The 20,866-nt window shown below is 43.9% G+C and overlaps 1 protein-coding gene across 6 annotated transcripts in view; it reads right to left on the reverse strand.

The window, feature by feature from the left end:
• TRIM66 (tripartite motif containing 66) overlaps positions 1-20,813 on the reverse strand; it is a 59,191-nt gene extending 38,378 nt beyond the window's left edge. For 2 of the 6 annotated variants that reach the window (XM_058545928.1, XM_058545926.1), the window contains exons 1-3: positions 20,693-20,813; positions 18,194-18,389; positions 11,851-12,157 (exon numbers count right to left, since the gene is read on the reverse strand). In XM_058545928.1, coding sequence (XP_058401911.1) covers positions 11,851-12,157; positions 18,194-18,199 — 313 coding nt within the window. In that variant the 5' untranslated portion in view covers positions 18,200-18,389; positions 20,693-20,813. Of the gene's footprint in view, positions 1-11,850; positions 12,158-15,741; positions 15,806-18,193; positions 19,817-20,692 lie in introns of those variants that run through there. The other 4 variants (XM_058545929.1, XM_058545927.1, XM_058545931.1 and 1 more) reach the window with 4 other exon arrangements.
• Between the last annotated feature and the right edge of the window lie 53 nt (positions 20,814-20,866).

The raw sequence follows: 20,866 nt of genomic DNA on the forward strand, positions 1-20,866 counted from the left end.
GAGTGGACACAGGACTTGTGCTCTCTTTGTGCCACCATACCGTTGCCCAGAAATTCTTATCTCCCTTCAAGAGTTGCCTAACCTCCATCAAGCTAAGTCAACCCTGAGCTTTTTTTTTTTTTTAGGAGGATTTTCCATTTTTCAATGAGGATACAACAAAGTTTTTGTGTAAGACAATTGAAATACATGAACTCTTAGGGCTGTGGACGTACATAAAATAACCAAACATCTACTTATAATATTTAACATTAATTTAGTTATTAATACATAATTAAGTCACATATTACAGAAAATACTATTTAGATATATTGCTTTTTTTCTATTTGAATTATTCAAGCAACAGCCTAGAGCTTTTATTTCATACACAGGAACATCAGTTCTGAGCAATGTCGAGCCAGGACCCAAAAGCCACACAACCATCCCCAGAGGAGGTGAGGCTTCTGCCTCCTGAAGAAGTCACAGGCACCAGAGGTCCTCCTGGGGACCTAGGGGCCTGGGAGAGCAGCACTGAGAGCCGAGGGTGTTCAGTCCATCTGTCATAAGAGTGAGCACTTCTGGTCCCTGGGAGGCGTGGAACAGACTGTTCTTTTACCACCACTCCCTGCACCAGGCACTCTATATGTTTTATCTCATTTAATCATCGAACTACCTCTGAGAGGTAGGCATTGCCCCCATCTCATAGTTGGAGAGACTGAGGCTCCAAGCTGTCACCCATCAAAGATGGTAGAAAGCACAGGCAGAACTATGACTGGAACCCGAGTATCTCTGCCTCTAAAACCCCGCCCTTTCCATCACGCTATATTGCTCTCTAATTCAAGTGTAAATAAACAAGGTAATTTATTTTAATTAACTAGAAAATTTGATTATCAGTAAAATATTCCATAATAATGACAACCTGGACCTGCTTTGGACTCTGGGAATACAGAAGGAGCTGGGAGCTAGCCCCACCTGTGCTTAAAGTTTTAAGAAATACGATCTTTGACAAAAGGCAAGTAAAGCAGTTTTTCTCCTGGAGAAAATAAATCTGGAGGCACTTTCATTCTATAGACCAGTGATTCTCAAACCTTGTTACATATTTGAATCATATGGGGTGCTTTTAAACATCCTGATGTCCAGTCCACATCCATATCAATCAAATCAGAGTTTCAGGAGGTAGAATCCAGGCATCAGTATTTCAAAAAATTCCCCCGGTGATTATAATGTACAACCAAGTTTGAGGACCAGAGCCTTAGAGAGAGCACCCATTGCCCCTGTGGCTGAGCCTGATAGCTCTGTCCCCTGTATCATCCAGCTGAGAAAGGAGGCCCACCCACTTGTAAAGAGGCTCCAAGAAGTTAAGAAAGACTCTGAACATAGCTGTGATGTACTTCCCCTCTGGCAGAGAAGAGAAGAGGGCAGATTCCCAACAGACAGAAGGGTGTCCTGATACCTAGGTACCCTGGGGGTTGGTGGTGAGGTAGAGGACACATTTTGCCTCCCTGAACTCCCATCTCCACTGAAGGACCCACGAGCAGGCTTAGGGTGCAGCATGAGATCTGGCACTACAACAACTACTGCTGAGGCCTACAGAGCATGCTGAGCTCAGGACTTAGTGAGGTAGCAAGGGAGGGGGGCTGAGACTGGGGAGTCCACCCTTCAGACATGAACAGCAATTCCAAGGCATCCTGAGCACCAGAGGACTGGGGTGGGGGAGAAATTCCAAGGAGGTCTCAGAAAGCCAGCATTGAATCAGCTCAGCCCACCAGGTAGGGCACATACACCCCAGGTGCATAAGCCTGACCCCAGTGCTAAGCGACACTCTGAGGGTTAAAAAGCCCTTCGTTCTACAGCCCTTGCCCAGGGGTCCATGAAACTTTGTAGCTGGGGCCCAAGCTCTGACTCCAACAGAGCAGTGGCACCCTCTGAAGCCGCCTGATGCTCCTCTGCCAGCTCTCACCTGTAGAACCAAAGCTGGACAGACCTAGCTTTTTTCATTGTTTATCTAGCCAACTGCCTCACCATACAGATGATGACATGGAGGCCCAGAGAGAGCGAGGGACTTAGCTAAAAACCACAGAGCACTTGTAAAACATAGGCGGTACCTTACACCACTGAGTAGTCCCTGATCACCTCTGTATCCACAAGTAAGACATTCTACCACCCTATGCCTCTGTCAGTCACTATGCAAGGAGAATAAGCACTCTAGTTGTATCCTCTGGCAGGCTGGCCATCCTCACTAACCATTCCTGTCCTCCCACGCAAGGGCAGCCCTTAGGGTACTGGGCGTCATAGCTAAGGCCCCCACCACACAAGCCCCTGAAGCCTTCCTCTAGCCCATAACTTAAAGTAGCACCACCTTTGAGAAACAGATTGCACCCATTCCCCAGATGCCCAGTCCCTGCTAGAAAGACAGATTTTGATGCTAAGGTGACTGCTGCTCCTGCCCCTGGCTGCCAGCAGGCTTACCTGCGGCCCCTGCGGCCCTGTGATTACAGCAACACCTGGGAGAGAAGTCAGAAGAGTGCGAGATGAGACCACCACCAGTCCCAGAGGATGGTGCCTACCAAGTGCCCAGGAACACCCGCCCTGCATGCTGCAGCCAGCTGGGGCTGCAGGGCCTAAACCTTGGGGAGCTGGGTACTGGGTGGGGAAGGGGGAGCAGCCTGGATCCTTTCCTTTCTCTGATGCATCCTCAACCAGGACTGCATTTCTCCAGCTCACCTGAGATGCTCCTGCAAGAAAGGGCTTGGTTGACTCCTCCTGTTCCTGTTTATCTCGAAGGCTCTGCAGCAATTTTCCCAAACTGAACAGCAAGAGGGAGACCTCAAAGAGGCGACTCTCTTCCTAGCTGCATCTCCTTCCTAATCCTCTGGGTGCCTTGGAATAGAAGCTCAGAAGGAAGAAAACGAGATTTTCAACTTTCAGGAACTAGCTCTGTCGCCCTCTGCACGGCTCAGGAGGCCATCACTCTCAGCCTTTTAAGACTCGATCCAAAAATCCTTCAGCCCTCCATGTTCCCCAAAATGACAATGCTCATGTATGGCTGGAACCTGCCCCGATCCGGCAGCTCATTTAAATAGAGCTCATCACAACAACAGTGTTGGTGGAGAAGTGAGTAGCTGCAGGGCCCTGGGGACCCCCTGTTTATACGTAGGAAGAATGATGCAATCTGGGTATCAAAATAGCAATCCAGAATGGAATAACAGGCTCACGCAGCAGCGGTGCCTGCACAGCCAGAGCGCAAGTTGACACACTCTGTCAGCCCCACACTGCTGCAGCACGCAGATGCCAGGCACACACTCTCACCGCATCATTTTAAAAATCAGCAGGAGCCCGAGACATCCCTCCGTGCCCCCGGCGCTGAAGGAGGGTGTGCGGGGGGGCCTTCGACAGACATTAAAATCTGTTTCCTACACACTCACCTGCTCCTGCCACTTCACCTGAAGTCCTTATCCTGTGACGTCACAGTCAGTTGCCATAGTGACCAATTGTCCGTCACAAGTGGAGGATTAGGACTTCAGATGGAGAAGAAACACATTTCTGATGCACAAAGGTCCTGGGAGGTGTCCCTTGGTAGCTAACTCTACCCCCCAGGGAGAGACAGTCACACACAAGCCGGGAGAAAAAAGAGAAGAAAAAACAGGGTCGAGTTGGAGGGAAGACATTAAGATGGGGCAAGGCTACAGGTACAGGATAACTGCAAGAGCACAGAGTACAGGGAAATTTCAGAAGCACAGACAGGGAGTGGCAGGGAATGAGCTTGGAAAGACTGGCAGGAGAGTAAGCTCCTGAAGGGCCCTGAATGCTAAGCTAAGGAGATTGATCTTTACCCTAAAAGCAAAGGCAGCCCCAAAAGGCTCTCGAAAGTGACACAGCTGGGCTTTATGATTATCTTGATGGACCGGAGACAGGGGGGTCATGGAGGAGCCTTGTCCAGTTGAGCATTAATGGGATCCTGAATGAGGATAGAAACAGAAAACAACAGAAGAGTTGTTTCAAAGAGAGGTGATAGGACATGACCAAAATAGGATGTTGAGGGGAGTGGTGGTGTGTGAAGAAAAAAAGAGTCAAATGGATGGGCTATCATGAACAGTGACAGGTAACAGGAGAAGGAAGAGGGCTGTTGCCAAATCCCATCTTACCTATGTCCTACTTTCTCTGACATCCATAGCCCCTGAAGATCAGGCCTCATCCTGACTTGCTGGACCAGCGATTCTCAAATTGGGAGGGTTTGTTAGAAATCCTGAGTCTACTAAATCCAAATCTCTTGGGTGTGGGTGTAGGACCAGGAATCTATAATTCTAGCAAGTTTCCCAAATAATTCTTAGGCATCCAGACCAGCACTGGTTCAAGGGCCAGTAATCTGGAACCAATGGCCTGGACAATTGCAGTAGCCTCCCAGCAGGTCTTCCTGCATCCAGTCCTGTCTCGTCCAATCAATCACTCTTCTCACTGAGCCAGAATGACTTTTTTAAAATACAGATTTGATCATATTCCACTGACCAATAACTTTCAATGGCTCCCCACTGTCTACAGCATAGCTTAAATTAGTCGAGGCCCTTCACAATTCGGCCCTAAATTTCCTTTCCAGAGTTCCCATTTCTTTCCTTCAAGCAATCGCTTATTCCAGCCAAATTTAACTCCATCCTGTTCCTCCTGCTCTCTCCTCCATGTGCCTCATCCTAACGCTATTCCCTACCTGCGATTCCCTTCCATATTTTCTGGCCCTGCTTGGCTCCTGCACAGCTATTCTTACTTGATGCCACCCACAGGTTCAAACCTACCTAATATCCCCAGACAGAGCCTAAAACAGGCGTCAGAAAACTACAGCTTGCCTATTTTTGTAAATAAAGTTTTATTGGAACACAGTCATGCCCATTCATTTCCACATTGTCTATGGATGCTTTTGTGCTGCAATGGCAGAGTTGAATAGCTATAGCAGAGCCTGTGTGGCCCGCAAAGCCAAAAATATTTACTATCTAGCCCTTTACAGAAAAAGTTTGCTGATCCTTAGCCTAAAGCAGCAACTACCTAAATTATTCTAGCCTCACTCTTTGGAATTCAGTTCTGGTAATGGGGATCCCGCTTGTTTTCTAGTCAACCCCCATCCTTGTGTGCTCTAGTTTCGATAACTGGGTCACATCTGAGTTGGACCTTCAGTTTTGGGCAGGATGTTACTAACAAGGAAAGGGCATTTTAGGAGGAAGGAACATCATAAACAGATGATTACATATATCAAAATGTGAGATCTCTCAAGGAAAGACTGGTAAAGCTAGTACATGTAGAGGAACAACAGGAGATGAGGCTCAAAAATTAGGTTGAGTTCAGACTGGGAAGAGCCTTGAAGGCCATGCCAAGTTTCTGTTCTGAACTACAAGCAATTGGGATCCTTTTAGGTAGCTAGAAATGCAAGCCCAGAATAGGAGTGATCAGGGTTGAAGCCAGAGGATTTGGGAGTATAACCCACAGAGGCAATACCTGAAGTGAGGTCAGGCAGGGAGATCCAGGGACTGTGGGGCAGGGCCAGGCAGCAGATCTGAGCCAAGAGTCAGAATCTCGGCATGAGAGCCAGGCGACAGACTGAGGCTGGAGATGGATGGTCCACAACCTTCAGAGCCCCTGCTCCTAGGAACGACCCAACTGTAAAACAAGTTTCTGTGCCAAGAAAGTACCACAGTGGAATGTGGAAGGTACAGGGAGGATGAGTCCAGGCTCATTTCATCTGATGGAGTGGTACCTCTATCTCTTCACTTCAAATCTCAAGACTCAATCCAGGGACTGATGGACTGCCAGCCTCCACGCAAAGCCACTGACCCCATTTCCAACTGGGCCTGCAGAGAGAGAGACAGTAGGGCACCGAGACTCTAGGTCTGCAGGTCCTGCTGGCCTTCAAACCCAGGCAAGTCCTGGACTGGCAGGCAAAGGAGCTGGATTTTTTTTATCTGACTCTGTGAGTGATCAATTATGTGACAATCGGCAGGATTCTAGCCCTTTCTGGACTCCTGATGCCCCATTTATGCAGTGAAGGGTTAGAGATAAGCTCCAAGGGCCTTTCTTGCTCTCAGGCCTCCACAGCAGTCAACCATGACTGGTCCCCCTTGAATGAGAGAGTTCCAGCAGATAAAAGGCCCCTCCAAGACCCCGTCCATCCATCACAGCTATTTCGAACTCTCTCCCTCAGTAAATCTATTCTAGCTTTAGCCTTCCAAGTAGTACTGGCAGCAGCAAGTACATCCCCCTAAACACAGCCTGCCTCCTTCCCATTACCAGGGGAACTACTCTCCCAGTAACGGGGACTGTTCTGAGGTGCCAGTGCTACCCCCAGGGCCCTAGAGAGCCAATTAAGGTGAGGAAATTGTTCAAGAACTAAAAAGCCACCCTACTGAGAGGGCTCTGGAGCTCCAGTTTCTGCACCTGCTGCACACCCAGCTCAGCCCGGCTCAGCAGCCTGCCCTCCACCTGCCCACAACAGACCCCACAATGGCTGGACACACTGTACAGCACCTGGAATGAGCAAATAGCAGTCACCTCGCTTGCCAGGCTCCTGTAGCTGAGATGTCACCCCCTGCCTCCCACTCTCACCCCAGGCCATTAGAGCCCCTCCAGCTGAGCTGCTCATTAAGATAAGCGTCATTTCCCTCTCTGACTCTGAGGTTGTAGCATCTTGCATCAGTTCCCTCTCTTTGGATCTTCCCAAAGCCCCAAGGCCTGCCCACTGAGGGATCAAGATTGCTCCCCCTTTCAGTATCTGTAGTTACAAGGGCTATGCTTAGTGAAGGGTGACCCTTCACTAGCTTCAGGAAGCATGAGGCCATAGTGGTTATTTGGTGTTCTTAGAGCTTGTCAAGTCTAGCGCTGAAAGCCAGACAAGATCCAGGATCACCTAGTCAATTAGTGCTAGAGTCCAGACCGAGCTCTAGCGCTGTGACTTGCAGACCAGGGCTCTGCCCACATCTCGACCACATCGCCTACACTGATAATGGGAAAAGTCAGATACTAAACAAGTAGATTCTGGAAGTTAGATCTCAGAATCAAGGTCTCCCAGCCAGGATTTGTCTTATAGATTTGAAAAGACAGAATAATGTTCCTTTTACTTACATGGAGAAGGAAATATCCAACTAATGGCCTTTCTCCCCTAAAACAACAAATAGAACCATAGGACCCTAGAATTTTCAAGACAGATCCGGCATATAGTAAATGTCAGTTTCAGGCATGCCAGCTCCCTTCAGAGCTTACTACACTTATTTAAAGTATCACTTTGGGACTCAAAGGCCAACTTTCCAGATAGAATTTGACCTGGGACTATTTTCAATTAGGCTTAAAAGTGAATAGTCCCAAGCAGATATTCTCATTGGCTGAGAAAATCCATTTTCAATAACCAGCCCTTCTGCACACAGCCTGCAACTCTAGTCATCCCACTTCATGGCTAAGCTGTTATGTGCTCAGCACACTACTGCCTTTGCTTTGGTCCCCATCACTAGCTTTCGAAGACCCTGCCCAGCTGATCTCCTCAGGGCTGGCGATCTGATGCAAACCCATTTTCCTAGTGTGGTGGAGTAGCTGGGGAGAATCTCAGCTAGGCTCTGGCTGCATCAATTAAAGATTTGCACGTGATGGCTCAGGCTGCAGGGTTGGTTCTTTCCTCAAAGACTTTCCACGGTGTCTCTTTGTTAGTTCAGTGATTCCAGGTGAGCACGGACTCTCCCTCTGAGCAAAGTGCTATAGAGCAGATCACAAGCTTTGAAGACAGGTGGACTTGAATTTAACCTGACCTGACACTTAGTAGTTGTTAGACCTTAGACTTTACATAATCACAATCCCCAGATTTTTCATCCGTAAAATGGGAATAATACCTACCTTATAGGGTTGTTGTGAAGTTTAGAAAAGATAATACAGGCACAAGTATCCAGTACAGTGTCTGGCAACCAGTAAGTGCTTGATAAATGTGTTATGCTTTTGAGGAATGGAAAGGGGCAGACTCACAAGTGAAGAAAGTCTCCCTTCCCGGCAAGATCCATGGGAGATCTTTGTGGATTCACTAATTAAATCATTTGTTCAACAGATATTCACTTAAGCCCTCCTATTCTGTGTCAGGTTCTGTGTTGGGCTGTGGGGTTGTAGAGAGGAAAGGCACAGTCTAGTTAAATGAGAAGATGCCCACCTCATGTCCTCCCCCAGTGCTGAGCCCCAGTGCAGGAGTACAGGCCTGGGGAGGCTCCACTGAGGGATAAGAGTTGAAAACCAGCTGGACAGACCCTGAACCCAGGCACAGCCTCTCTTCCATTCAACACAGCAACTACTCAGCTCTGTCCAGCAACCAGGAGAAACAGATTTATGGAAACGGACTCATTCTTGTGCAATGTGGCCCCATCATAAATCTGGCTGGAGGCGTCGATGCTAGGGACCTATTTATTCTTCAGCATCTACCATCCCCCCTGCCAACCCTTACCTGCTCCCATATTTTACTTTTGAAAACCCCAGATTGGCGGAAATACAATGAGCCTTTTAGCAAGTGTGTGCTCCTACTCTGCTGGTTAAAGTGGCAGTGTCAAAAGCTCTTTCCAAAGAACCAGACTCCCAAAGCATGGCTTCTCAAATTATGGACCAGAAATCTAAGTTCAGATATTGGGTATCTCTCTAGACTTGCCAGAGACAGGTGACAGCTCTGTTTTTCATCAGATGTATTATTTGGGTGCCATTCTTTTAGTCCTTCAGAAAATATTCAGTGAGCAACTGCATCTACCAGTCCTGGTGCATGGAGAACTTCCCAGAGGTACTGCTGCTCTGTCTGAACTTTAAACAATCTTCTCCTCACATCTTTACCACACTGTATTATTATCATCTGTTTAGTTATCTGCCCTTCAATAGAATATGAGTTCCTTGAAGGCAGGGCCCCGTCTTTTCACCTCTGTACCCTAAATGCCATAGAGCATGGTACACAGAAGTCAGTAATTACCTGTGAAGGAGACAGACATACAAACCAACAAAACCTCACAGCATAGAGTCCTAAAATCTCCACGTAGTAGAGGAAGCTTACTCCAGTGTTTACCAATAAATGCAAATATGCAAGGTAACAATGGCCTAGCCGGATTATAGGACATACTAAAGGATATAAGACGCCACACATTCAAGAAATTGCCTCTCTGGTTCCAAATGAAGCATGTTTGCATCTAATAGATTTTTTTGTACTTCAGTTTCACAGGTGTCTAAACAATAGTATTTTCTTCACATTTCTTTGGTCTCTTACTATATCGTAGGCATAGTACAGAATGTTTTATGTGTATGTTCTCATTTAATCTTCATAAGAATCCTATGAGTTAATTACTACTATCATCCCTGTTTACAGACAAGAAAACTTGCCCAAGCTACACAACTATTAAGTGTCAGGCAGATCAGGACTCATACTCAGACGCCCAGATGTACTAACACCAAAAATAAAAATACATTTTTATTCTCCACTGTCCTTAGAATAACTTGGCAACAAATACTATGATTCTAATAAAACACTATGATTCTCATCATTGTCATTAATATGAATTTAGTTTTCTGACTTTAGAGTTGAACAAAGCCTTGAGACATGCATAATTAGTTCCTGTTAAGAATCTTAAGTGAGATCAAAGACCTAAACATAAGAGTTAAAACTATAAAACTCTTAGAAGAAAACATAAGGGAAAAGCTTCACGACAATGGATTTGGCAATGACTTCTTGGATATGATACTAAAAGCACAGGCAATGAAAGAAAAAATACGTAAGTTGGACTTTCTCAAAATTTGAAACTTTTGTGCGTCAAAGGACACTATGAACAGAATGAGACAACAACCCATGGAATGGGAGAAAATAATTGCAAATCATATATCTGATAAGGGTCTAGTATCCAGAATATATAAACATCTCCTACAACTCAACAACAAAAAAAACCTGATTAAAAAATGGGCAAAACTGAAATTCTGTAACATTAAACAAGTCCCCATTCCCCCTTCCCCCTAGCTCCTGGCAATGACCATTCTACTTTTTCTCTATGAATTTGACTACTCCAGGTACCTCATGTAAGTGAAATCACAGAATATTTGTCTTTTTCTGACTGGCATATTTTATTTAGCATAATGTTCTCAAGATTCATCCACATTGTAGCATGTGTCAGAATTTCCTTCCTTATTAAAGCTGAATAACATTCCATTGTATGTATATACCACATTTTGTTTATCCATTCATCTTTTGATGGACACTTGGGTTGCTTCCACCTTTTGACTATTACAAATATTGCTGCTATGAACATGGATATACAAATATCTCTTCAAGTCCCTGCTTTCAATTCTTTTGGGTATATATCCAGAAGTGGAATTGCTGGATCATATGGTAATTCTCTTTTTAATTTTTTTGAGGAGCTACTATACTATTTTCCACAGCAGCTGCACCATTTTATATTCCCACCAACAGTGCACAAGGATTCTAATTTCTCCACATTCTCACCAACACTTGTTATTTTCTGTTTGTTTGGTTTTTTTAATAGTAGCCTTCCTAATGGGTGTGAGGTGGTATCTCACTGTGGTTTTGATTTGTATTTCCCTAATGATTACTGATATTGAGCATCTTTTCATGTGGTCATTGGCCATTGGTGTATCTTGTTTGGAGAAATGTCTATTCAAGTCCTTGCCCATTTTTTAACTGGGTTGTTTGGTGTTTTATTATTGAGTTGTAGTTCTTTATATATTCTGGAAGTTAACCCAATAGTGCTGGAACTTTTAAGACATATTTAAGGTTCACCATATTTATAAATTTAACGTATTGGACTTCAAAGAGTTCTTTAAGGAATTAGGAACACCTATTTGCCAGGCAATTGAATTACTTAAAAAGAAAATAAAATACATTTAATTTATAAAAGCAAATATTAACTGTTCAAACATTAATGAAAGGCCCTTTGAAAGTAATTGTTAAATTTTGCTACATTTATAAATAGAATAAGATTTTTAAGTCAAAATTAAAAGCTTAAGGGAGACCTAACTTTAAGTTATATGTTTAAAATTCAGATATTAATTTAAAAAATCAAAGTAGACCACATCTTTTCTATGCTCCAAATTCTCAATAGAGATTCAGAGAGGTTAGGGTGGCTTGCCCAATGGTTTGGAGGGCTCAAAATTCAGATCTAAAGCCCAGTCAACTGCAATGTTATAATGCCTCAAAGAGGGCTCGGACTTGTGCTATAAATCACTTTGAAAATACTGCAGAGAACAAAACAAACAAAAAAGATGTTTCTAAATGCTGCCAACTTATTTGACTTTCTCATCCTACAAGTTTATTCAACATACTTCCTGCACCTCTGTTACATGCCCTGTGCTGGAATACTGAAATGAAAGGACCTGGTTCCAGTCTCCAAGGATTTCACAGTTCTCACCAAGATTGTTTCCTAGGAAACCTGACATTCAGGAGCAAGACACAGGCTCCTCCCTGCAGGGCAGCAGCTTAAATAGGAAACTGTTCACTAGTCAGTGTGATTCCATTCAAAATCTGTTCCTGACCAACTCTAGGAGGCCAGCCTTCTCCCCTTGCCTTGGAAATTTAGTGAGCCAGGACACGTCCTCGCCATCTGGGGAGTCAGCCAAACCTTGAATCAGAAACCTTCCCAGGTTTCTTAGTCTGCCACCAATTTAAGGAAATCCCGAACATGAAAAGTCCCAGCTTACAAAACAGATATATTAGGCATCAAGAGGATTTGCTTTGTCTCACAGATTCCCCAAAGAGTTGCTTTCGGCAATGAGCGTCCCTTGGGCATTTAAATTCTGGTTCTTTCTATACCTGAAATTCAGTTCCTGTGAAAGAGGAAGAGACCTGTTATGTAGAAGGAGGTGAACCTGTGGTGCTTTTGCACTTACCATCTGGGACAGTCCCATGAGCCTTGGCATCCTGCCCTACCTCCTGGATCAAGCCCTGGAAGCAGTCCTTACAGAGCAAATGCTGGCAGGGTAGGAGCCGGGTGCCCACATCTTGCAGGTCCTGTTGGCACAATGAGCAGGTGAGTACCACGGCTTCCATCTGTCCACTCCTGTGTTTCTGGTCAACTAATGGCAGCCCCATAAAGCTCATGCCCACATCCATGCCCATGCCCATGCCCAGGACCAAGGCTTTTCCACTGACATCCTCAGGCGTGAAGCAGCGCATAGAGCGAGCAAGCTCTACTCCCTGTAAGTGAAGCACAAAGCAGAGTGATTTATTTCTTTTGGAAGGGGGATGTTTCTGGACAAGCTAGAGAGAACTCAGAGACCAAGGCCTCAGAAGTCCAGGCCACGTCCCTCCCGAGAACTGGAGGCTCATGCCCCACAGCAGGGCACAGCCTCAACTTCTCACTTGGGCCCAAAGAGAGAATCCAGCATCTCTGCTGTGGAAAACAAAGCCTGGTGGGGTCCCCCAGGTTGTGTGTTTCTTACAGGGTTTGTTCGTCTTCAAAAGTGTCTCAGACCTACCTGTGCCTCTCCTTACTAGTGGACAAGCTTGATCCCAGATTTCTTTTTGGAAAAGACAAGGAAATTTATTAAGCACTAAGTTTATGCCAGGTGCTTTATATGCTTTATCTCACTCCTTGCAACTATCCTTGGAGATGGGGATTATGATACTTTTACAAATTAAATAAAACCATGAGGGACAGGCTGAGGAAACTAAGACTCAAAGAGGTTGGGAAATTGCACAAAGACAGATGGTAAATAGCAGAGATCAAATGCAAATTCAAATCCAGGTCAGTTTGATTCCAGACGGCACACTCTTAATTACTTGACTTTCTCAAGCTGCAGGTCCACACACATATTTTCATGAGTTCTCTCCAATAATTTTTTTAAATTAGTGTTTCATTCTTTTTTTTTTTAATAATTTTATTTATTTATTTTTTCCCCCAAAGCCCCAGTAGATAGTTGTATGTCATAGCTGCACATCCTTCTAGTTGCTGCATGTGGGACGCAGCCTCAGCATGGCCGGAGAAGCGGTGCGTTGGTGCGTACCCGGGATCCGAACCCAGGCCGCCAGCAGCGGAGCGCGTGCACTTAACCGCTAAGCCACGGGGCCGGCCCTAGTGTTTCATTCTGATAAGTTTTTTTTTTAATTGATGTCTTAATAGTGTATAACATTGTGAAATCTTAGTTGTATGTTATTGTTTGTATGTTATAAACGCCTCCCTTCACCCCTTGTGCCCACCCCCTAATCCTCCTGCCCCTGGTAACCACCACACAGTGTTCTCTGTCCGTGTGTTAGTCGTGTGTTAGTCGATAAGAGTTTTTTAAAGTACAAACATCCTGGATCATCTATATATCCACCATGATGAGATTTTAGGGGCACTGTTAAAAGAGTTTAGGATCTAGTTCACACCAAGTGGTATTACTTTGTCTCAGGCTAATGAGAAGAGAAAGGGGTGGATTTTATATGTGAATGAGGCATTCTTGCCACATGACGTCTAAATGACACTGCGGCACATGATAATGAATGTCTCACAGTACTTGGAATAGAAAAAGGAGGTGGGGAAATTGGGCCATCATCATTGCTGCATAAGTTTGCCAAACTTAGCCACAACAGGGAGCACCACGTTTAAGCTGTGCTGGCAATTTAGTTTAGCAACACATCATCTGCACATGAAATTAATATTGTTAATTTGATTGTTTTGGTTTTGTATAATTTGTAAACTGTATTCAGTTTTATAATTGTACAAGAGCAAAAGGAGTGTACCTAGTTCTATATTCATATCTACTTAAGAAACAAAACAAAAATCATTCAATTCAAATCTGGAGCTATGTAATCATGCAAGTTTGAAAGAACTTTCACTTCTGTCTACAGTCTTTAGGAGCCAAGCCCATTAAAGATGAAGGGTGATGGGGCTGGGAGAGGCCAGGCTGCTTGGGGGCCCAGCAAGATGCCACTACATAAAATAATGGATGGACTTTCACCTCTAATCCATTCTGGGGCTCTCAGGGCAGTTATTCTTCAGAGAGCAGCCACAGTAGCAGCCCTAGTGAAGGAGAGGGCAGTCTCTCTTAGAAGGTTTCAGTGTGGCTGATTAGTCTATGAGAATATCAAACTTTTTGGTCTTAGAACTCCTTTATATTTTTTAATTATTGAGGACCCCAAAGAGATTGTGTTTTCATGAGTTATATCTATTGATACTTACCATATTATAAATTAAAACTGAGATAATTTTAAAATACTAATTCATTAAAAACAATAAACCCATTATATGTCAACACATAATATACTTTTTAGGAAAAATTAACTATTTTCATAAAAATAAATTTAGTGAGAAGAGTGACACTGTTTTTCCTTTTTGCAAACCTCACTAATGTCTGGCTTAATACTGAAGACAACTGGATTCCCGTATCTGCTTCTGCTGTCAATCTGTTATTTGTTGTTTTGTTTATAGTACATGAAGAAAATCCAGCCTTACATAGCTATACAGTTAGAAAAGATAGGAGTATTTTAATAGCCTTATCAGATAATTATGGATATTCTTCTTTGATACTACACTAAAATTCAACAAGTGGTAGTTTCTTAAAGGTTAGTCATAACGTGGAATCTGAAACTACATTAATGAACTTTTTTTACTCTGTTACATTAAAATCTGCTGGTCTATCTTGCACTTTGCAAGATAGTGCAAAGTGCAAAATTATGCCCTTTTTACCCAGGCATAATTTTATAACACCAAGTACTGGTCATCTGGAAAACATTGGTTTGATGACTTATGCAGATGCTCCAAATATTGACACATTTCATTATACAATAACAAAAAATCACATTCTTTAATATCACCTCTAATCTCATTGGAAAATTCTTTAACTATTAGGAAGTTGTCAAACTCATGGAGGCAGCTATAACTTTACTAGAGTTCTAATTTTTGCTTGAAAACTCAAAGTTTGTCATTGACAGCAAACACTGTCAGTTTTTTTCCTTGAAGTGACAGGCTCACTTCATTTTTGAGAAAATATCTACCAAATTCCCAAGTCTGAATGACCAGTTTGTCTGTCAGTTGTTCTTTCAAGTAAAACTGGTGTTCTACCAAAAAAAAAAAAGGCTAGTTCAGCTTGTAATTCAAATAGTATCACCAGGGCTGTTCCTCACTTTGAGAAGTAGCAGAGGGCTTTCTGCATACTTCCGAAGTCTTCGCACAGAATATTAAAAAGAAGTGTATTTGAGGATTGAGATTTAATAAAATATTTACTATTCTATCATCGACATTCTCAAGTGAAACTGGCTTTTTTCTTTTCTTTTACTGCAAATGTCTGACAGTGAGGAACGCAATGACTTGTACCAGCAGTTTTACACGCCATCTTTGGCTTTTGCTTTGGCACCATCAGTACAAATGACGACTCAGTGAAAAGGGCAAATAACACCTTAGTATTGAAGTTATGTGTTGCTTAACGATGGGGATATGTTCTGAGAAATGCATCGCTAGGCAATTTCATTGTCAAGCGAACATCATAGAGTATACTGAAGGCGAACAAAATTTGCCACTCCAAAACATGTCTCTTTAACATGAGGATTATTTTAGGCTGATTATCTTTAAAAAACAAAAGACTTAGAAAGTTTTTCTTGTCACATCCCCCCTTAACTGCCTAAAAGAATTCAGATAAAAAACTTGTCTCAGGAAGCGAGCTATCACCTTAGCATAACATGAACTAGGTGATAGACAGGAAGGAACCTAAAAAAGCCTGTTTGTTGGGCTCCCCTCTGTGTTCTTCTGTTTTTGTGTGGCCAAACACTTGTTTTCCAAACATTTGCTCCTTTTCACCTACCTGTGAATTGCTTTCCTTCCCTTTGAAGTTCCTGACTCTCCCTGGCCCCAATATCTTCTTTTGTCTTTAGCTGAGGATGATATTTAAGGTGAGGGCTTCCGTGATTTGGGCGAGTTACTCAGTTTTCCTGAGTTATTCCCAGGTATACATATTATTAAACTTTTATTTGTTTTTCTCCTGTTAATTTGTCTCATGTCAATTTAATTCTTAGACCAGCAGAAGAACCAAGAAGGGTAGAGGAAAATTTCTTCCTCCCCTACAGTACTTCCATAAACCTAGATGGTAGAGTCTACTACACACCTAGGCAATATGGTACTAATCTTATGGGACCACCATCGCACATGCAGTTGTTATGTGGCGCATGACTGCATACAGACAAGAAAATTATGATTCAAAGAGAATATGCTGTTTGTTCAATATCATTCAGCTAGTAAAAATAGAGGTAGAAAAGGAACGCAAGCTTCTATGCTCTGTCCACTAATTTTATCACCTGAAATTAAATTAAAATCCAAATAGTTAAGTCTCTCCTTGTTGTGCTATTGGATAAACTGCCCTCAAAGATCCTAGAATTCCTCTCTTCACATTTTGCTGTTCTGAGTTTAATGGCAGCAGGATTTTCCATCCTAGCTTCCCATGAAGTGCTTCTAGAAATGCATTTGCCGTGTAGTACAATGAGATTTTTAAAAATCTATCCAACACAAAAAGGAAAGACTCCTAGAAATTCCTAATCCTCGAATTAGATTATTTTTACTTTGTGCTGAAGAAAACCCTATGGTCCTGTGGATTTTCCCCTAAATGCCATATTGCCATATATCAAAAACTACTGACGAAAGCAAAAAAACCTTGGCCTGGTGTAGTTGAAATTGGAAACTACACATGCTGCTGGTGCATAAATTGGTACAATCCATTTGGAAAAAAATATATAGCAACGTAAAATGAATCATAAAAATGTTCATACCCTATAATCCAGCAATCTCACTCCTGGGAATTTATCCTAGACAAGTTATTCAATAGAAGAAGAAAAAACTACATATACACAAATGTTCACTGCATCGTTGTCTCTAATAGCAAAGAACACAATAAGAACAACAAAAAATGAAAACAAAATACACGAGAAAATGGCTTAGTAAATTATAGTACATGCTTACGATAAATTACTCTTCAGCTCTTAAAAATAATAATCATGAAGACTGGGTAATGATACAGAAAAATGTCATGGTATTAAAGGAAAAGTAGAATACAAAAGGATTTTTATATTATAATCATCAGCTTTGCAGATAGCTATGTCTCCATGTAGACAGCCGGAAGGTAATATTCAGAAATAAAACAGCATTGTAGGTATTATGATTTGAAATGTTTATACTTACATTTTTTCAAAATTTTTCTTTCATGTTGTACTGTCTTTTCTATTAAATATAAATTTTTCAATTCTTTCTGAAATAAATTTGGATTTCTGAGTTTTTCTCTAATTCTCACTCAGCAAAGAACTGGCTCTTCCCATCTTAAACTGACAATCCTTTACTTGAAAAACACAAGCAATATAATATTTCCAAATGTCCAAATCTAAAGATGGAGAGGAAGAAAACAAGGCTGGATCCATCCATGTTGTTGTTGCTGTCTGACGGACTGCTGATGAACTCAGGAACCCAGACAGGAGAGTAAAAGAGAGGGACACCAGGGCCCTCTTCAGAGTGGTGGTGTGTTCACAAGGCCATCTGGAGAGTGGCCCGGGGTTCGAAAAAGGTCGGTGTCATATTTACCTGCCTCGCCAGGCTGCTGCCTGGTGTCATCCCCCTTCTGCTCATTTCACAGGTATCTTCTGAGGCCCTGACTCTCTGGGGGTGCCCAGATGCCTGAGATGTCACAAGGCCATGCTCTACTTCAGAACAGATGTCACAGAGAAGGAAGCTTCTCAGGAGTCACATCCAGGGACATGCCCTGTGTGCCTGATGGGGAGGAACAGGTTACCTAATACCTAATGTCTGGCTGATACTCAACTTTGCAGATATAGAACTCAGCTTTGTTTGCTCTCTCAGAGCTGGCCAACCTAGGGAAACTGATCCACACTGACAATCCCCACATGAGCCTTATGTTGAAGCTACATAATTGCCTTGTGAAGGAAAGGGAGTTGGCTGGAAACCAGAGCCAGAGAAACATCCAGGGCACTCCCCGCACCCTGGAGGTCAAACCACCAATGAGAAGAATGTGAGGTGAGCACAGAACCCAACACAGAGTGCTGATGCATTCAGGGAGGACTCCCATCCAGCCAGTGGCCTGAGGGACAGGACGTAGCTCCTCTATAACCAAAGAACCTGGCAAAACTATCGAGAAGCAGTGTCCCATCACCCAGAACCCTACCTCCACCCCCTGGATAGTCTTGGTCCTTGCTCCAGGCCCTAGTTACAGGACACCTGATGGTTACTTCTAATTCCCAAAGCTCTGCCCAGCTTACCTTCATTCACAGACCATATTTTCAAGGGTAGTTTCCAGGTAGCTCAGCTCATCCCTTCTGCACTTACTGGCTAGTTTTGATGTCAAATAGATGATGATCTCTTCTTGGACCTTGCCCCCAATTCTCAAGGTCCCCCTGTCTGCTGGTCACAGGCAATATGTGATTAAGGATTGATGGAGTGATGAAGACCATAATGCTGTGAAGTCAGAAAGGGAATGGTCACTGAGGTAAAATCAGGAGATCTAGAGGGAAAAGACTAAAGGCTAGGCCCCGGCTCTCTATCTTAGCAGCATTGAGGCTCCGGAAAGTCACTCAACCATTTGTGCCTCAATTTTCTCACGCATAAAATGGGGCCGGTAGTGTTGACTTCTCAGGCAGGTGCATTTTGTAAACTGCAAGGTGTATTTGGCTATTATCACTGCGGACTGGAGTGTTCTGTGAAGAAGCAGAACATAAGGTGGGCCTTAAAGGCTGAGGAAGATCCAGGATATCTGGTCAGAAAGAAGAAGGGCACATAAGCCATGAGAAATGGCACGAGCACAGGCAAAAAGGCAGAAGGGACGTACCAAGTTTGGCTGCAGTAGAAAGCTTGTGTGGGGAGAAGCTGAGAAAGATCAGAAAGGCAAACGGGCTATATCCTGTTGGTAACAGGGAGCTACTGAACTTTTTGATCAAGTAAGTGAAAGGATGAAAGTCATGTTTTGGGAAGATTAACCTTGCAGAGGTGTGAAGGATGGAGGGATTGGAGGAGGGTTAGAATGCAGGCAGGGTGATCACAGGAGGGTGTTGAACTTGAGATGAGATATGATGAGGGCCTTAACGAAGGCAGTGGCGAAGGGCTATAGAGGAAGCACATTTGTGAGACAGATATAGAACGAAAGGATACGGTGACAGTGTATCAGAGAAAAAGAAGCCTTGAGGACAATTTTCAGGTCTCTGACATCACTAGTTGGACAACAGTGCCACTCACCAAGATACTGAATAAAGGAGAAGGCACCAATGAGCAGGGAAGATTGAAGTCTTCAGATATGTTTATCTAGTTTGTCTGTAGAATGTCCAAGGGATACTAACCAGAAATTAAGTGAATATATGAGTGTGGAGCTCAGCAATAGAGATGTGAATTGAAGTCACCCAAGATGAGTTCACCCAAGAGGACTGTGTACTGTGAAAAGTTAAGAGGAGCAAGGACAGGAGGCTGAAGAACATCAACATCTAAAGGGCAGACAAAGTCAGAAGAACCTGAAAAGAAGACTGAGAAGTAGCCAGAAAGATACGAAGAAGGCAAGAGTTTCCCTAGAAAAAGAAGTCAAAGGGGTAAAGCACAACCGAGAGAACAAGTGGTATGAGGAACTGGAAGAGTCCATCCAATTTGGTGTTTGGTTAACTGATGAGTTTGGTAAGAGCAATTTCATCAAAATAGCAGGGCTGAGAGCTAGACTGCAGTGGATTAAACAAAGAATGGGAAGTGAGCAAATGGACAGGATTTACAGACTACTCTTGGGGAACTTGGCTGTAAAGGAAGGAGCAAAGGCAGTAAACAGACAGGGAGAATTTAGGACATTTTAGCTAAAATATTTTAGCTGGGGAATAGAAGGGACAGAGGCAGAGAAAATAAATACACACACACACGGAAACTGAGGGAATGGGATCTTGAACACTAGTTGAGACAGTGAATACTGGTTGAGACTTAAGACAGGAGGGATGCCTCTTCCATTAGTGAAGAAAGGGAGCGGAGGGTAGGTTCATTCATTCACTTAACAATCATTTGTTGAACATATACTGCATGCCAGGAACTGGGAGTGCACAGATAAAAAACAAGTAATTATTGAGACTTTAAGGAATTTGGTCTAGTGGGGAAAACAAATGTGGATCAACAATTATTTGAGCTATGTACTAGATTTTGTGGAGGCACAAGTGGGGGAAGCGAGCAACTATGACTGAGTAGGTCATAGAAGTTTCACAAAAGAGGAGACACTTGTATCTGGTCCAGGTTGAGCACGGGTTCTCCGGTCCAGGAGAGGAAGGAGTCATGGGCATGTCAAATAGGTTAAGGTGAAAATTAAAACGTGGCGATTAGAAAATGTACAAGGTTTGGATAAAAAGGACCGTAAAGTAACCAGGCTTATAGGTCCCTGAAGCATAGCAGAGTTCAAACTGAGGACGCGCAGGACGACAGCACAAAGGCAAAGGAGAAAGGAAGGCCGAGCGCCCTCTCAGGAGCGTGGGTCCCGGAGGCTGGTAAAGACATCTAGGTAGGGACTTCAAAGCGACCGGATCGAGACACCGGTGGGCACACTGAGGTCAAACAATGCCTCGTGGCTCCTCACTGCGGCCAAGGGACAAAGAAGCAACCGCTACCGCCGGGGCCGAGCAGACCACTAAAAACAGAACGAGGGGCGCGGGACTGCTCGGGGCTGGGGCGTTTGGTGAGCAGCTGAGAAATACGGTGCTCTAGGCAGCTTCCTGGGTCAAGACGTCAGGGAGAAGGGCCCGGCCCACCTGGGCCGCCACAGCGTGCACCACAGCGCCCCACGGCCCGGCTCCTACGACAGCTCTCAGCCTCCGAGCCTGAGCGCACGACGGGCGGCACCAGAATGGCCTCCCGGGCGCCGCCGCCGCCGCCACCTTCGCTGCGAGGGCGACGATAACCCGCAGGAAGAGAAAACCCCGAAG

This window comes from Diceros bicornis, chromosome 7 (assembly GCF_020826845.1).
Source record: "Diceros bicornis minor isolate mBicDic1 chromosome 7, mDicBic1.mat.cur, whole genome shotgun sequence".
In the NCBI taxonomy this organism is placed as follows: domain Eukaryota; kingdom Metazoa; phylum Chordata; class Mammalia; order Perissodactyla; family Rhinocerotidae; genus Diceros; species Diceros bicornis.